We start from the raw sequence: 458 nt of genomic DNA, 5'->3' as shown, positions 1-458 counted from the left end.
CAGACACACACTTACTCCCTCGCAGGAGTGCCAGCGCAAGGCTCAGCAGGTGAGGGATCCCAAGGCGTTCAAGACGGTCCTGGACGCCATCAAGACAAAAGAGACAGCAAGCGTCAAGGCCCTTTTGCTGTCTGGGCTGCCCTCTGCACCCCCTTTACACCACCGATGACCTATTGACGAAGGCTGTGAAGCAAGGTCTTCTGGAGGTCACGGCGATGCTGCTGAGCTTGGGAGTGCCGCTGTGCAGCCACTCCCTGGTGTCCATCACGCCGCTGGAAAAATTGCTCACAGCATCTCGGGGATTCCGGCAATTCTTCCGGCGCTGCTCAGACGAGTAATTGTCTCCTGACTGCTTCTCTTCTTGACGATTGGTCACAGCGGTTTGGGTATTTCGGGTTTTTCCTCCCTCCTTCCTCCCCTTCCTTAAGACTGTTCACAGCTCAGTAATAGTGGATGTT

General features: G+C 55.5%; 1 protein-coding gene across 1 annotated transcript in view; it reads left to right on the top strand.

The window, feature by feature from the left end:
* The window catches only part of LOC119586629, an 11858-nt gene that overhangs the window by 8519 nt on the left and 2881 nt on the right, over positions 1-458 (top strand). Inside the window, 3 exon segments of the mRNA XM_037935374.1 lie at positions 26-145; positions 147-278; positions 281-334. Coding sequence (XP_037791302.1) covers positions 26-145; positions 147-278; positions 281-334 — 306 coding nt within the window.

This window comes from Penaeus monodon, chromosome 21, assembly GCF_015228065.2.
Source record: "Penaeus monodon isolate SGIC_2016 chromosome 21, NSTDA_Pmon_1, whole genome shotgun sequence".
Classification (NCBI taxonomy): Eukaryota; Metazoa; Arthropoda; class Malacostraca; order Decapoda; family Penaeidae; genus Penaeus; species Penaeus monodon.
The sequence above is the reverse complement of the archived record's forward strand: the minus strand, read 5'-3'. Positions and strand labels throughout refer to the sequence as shown.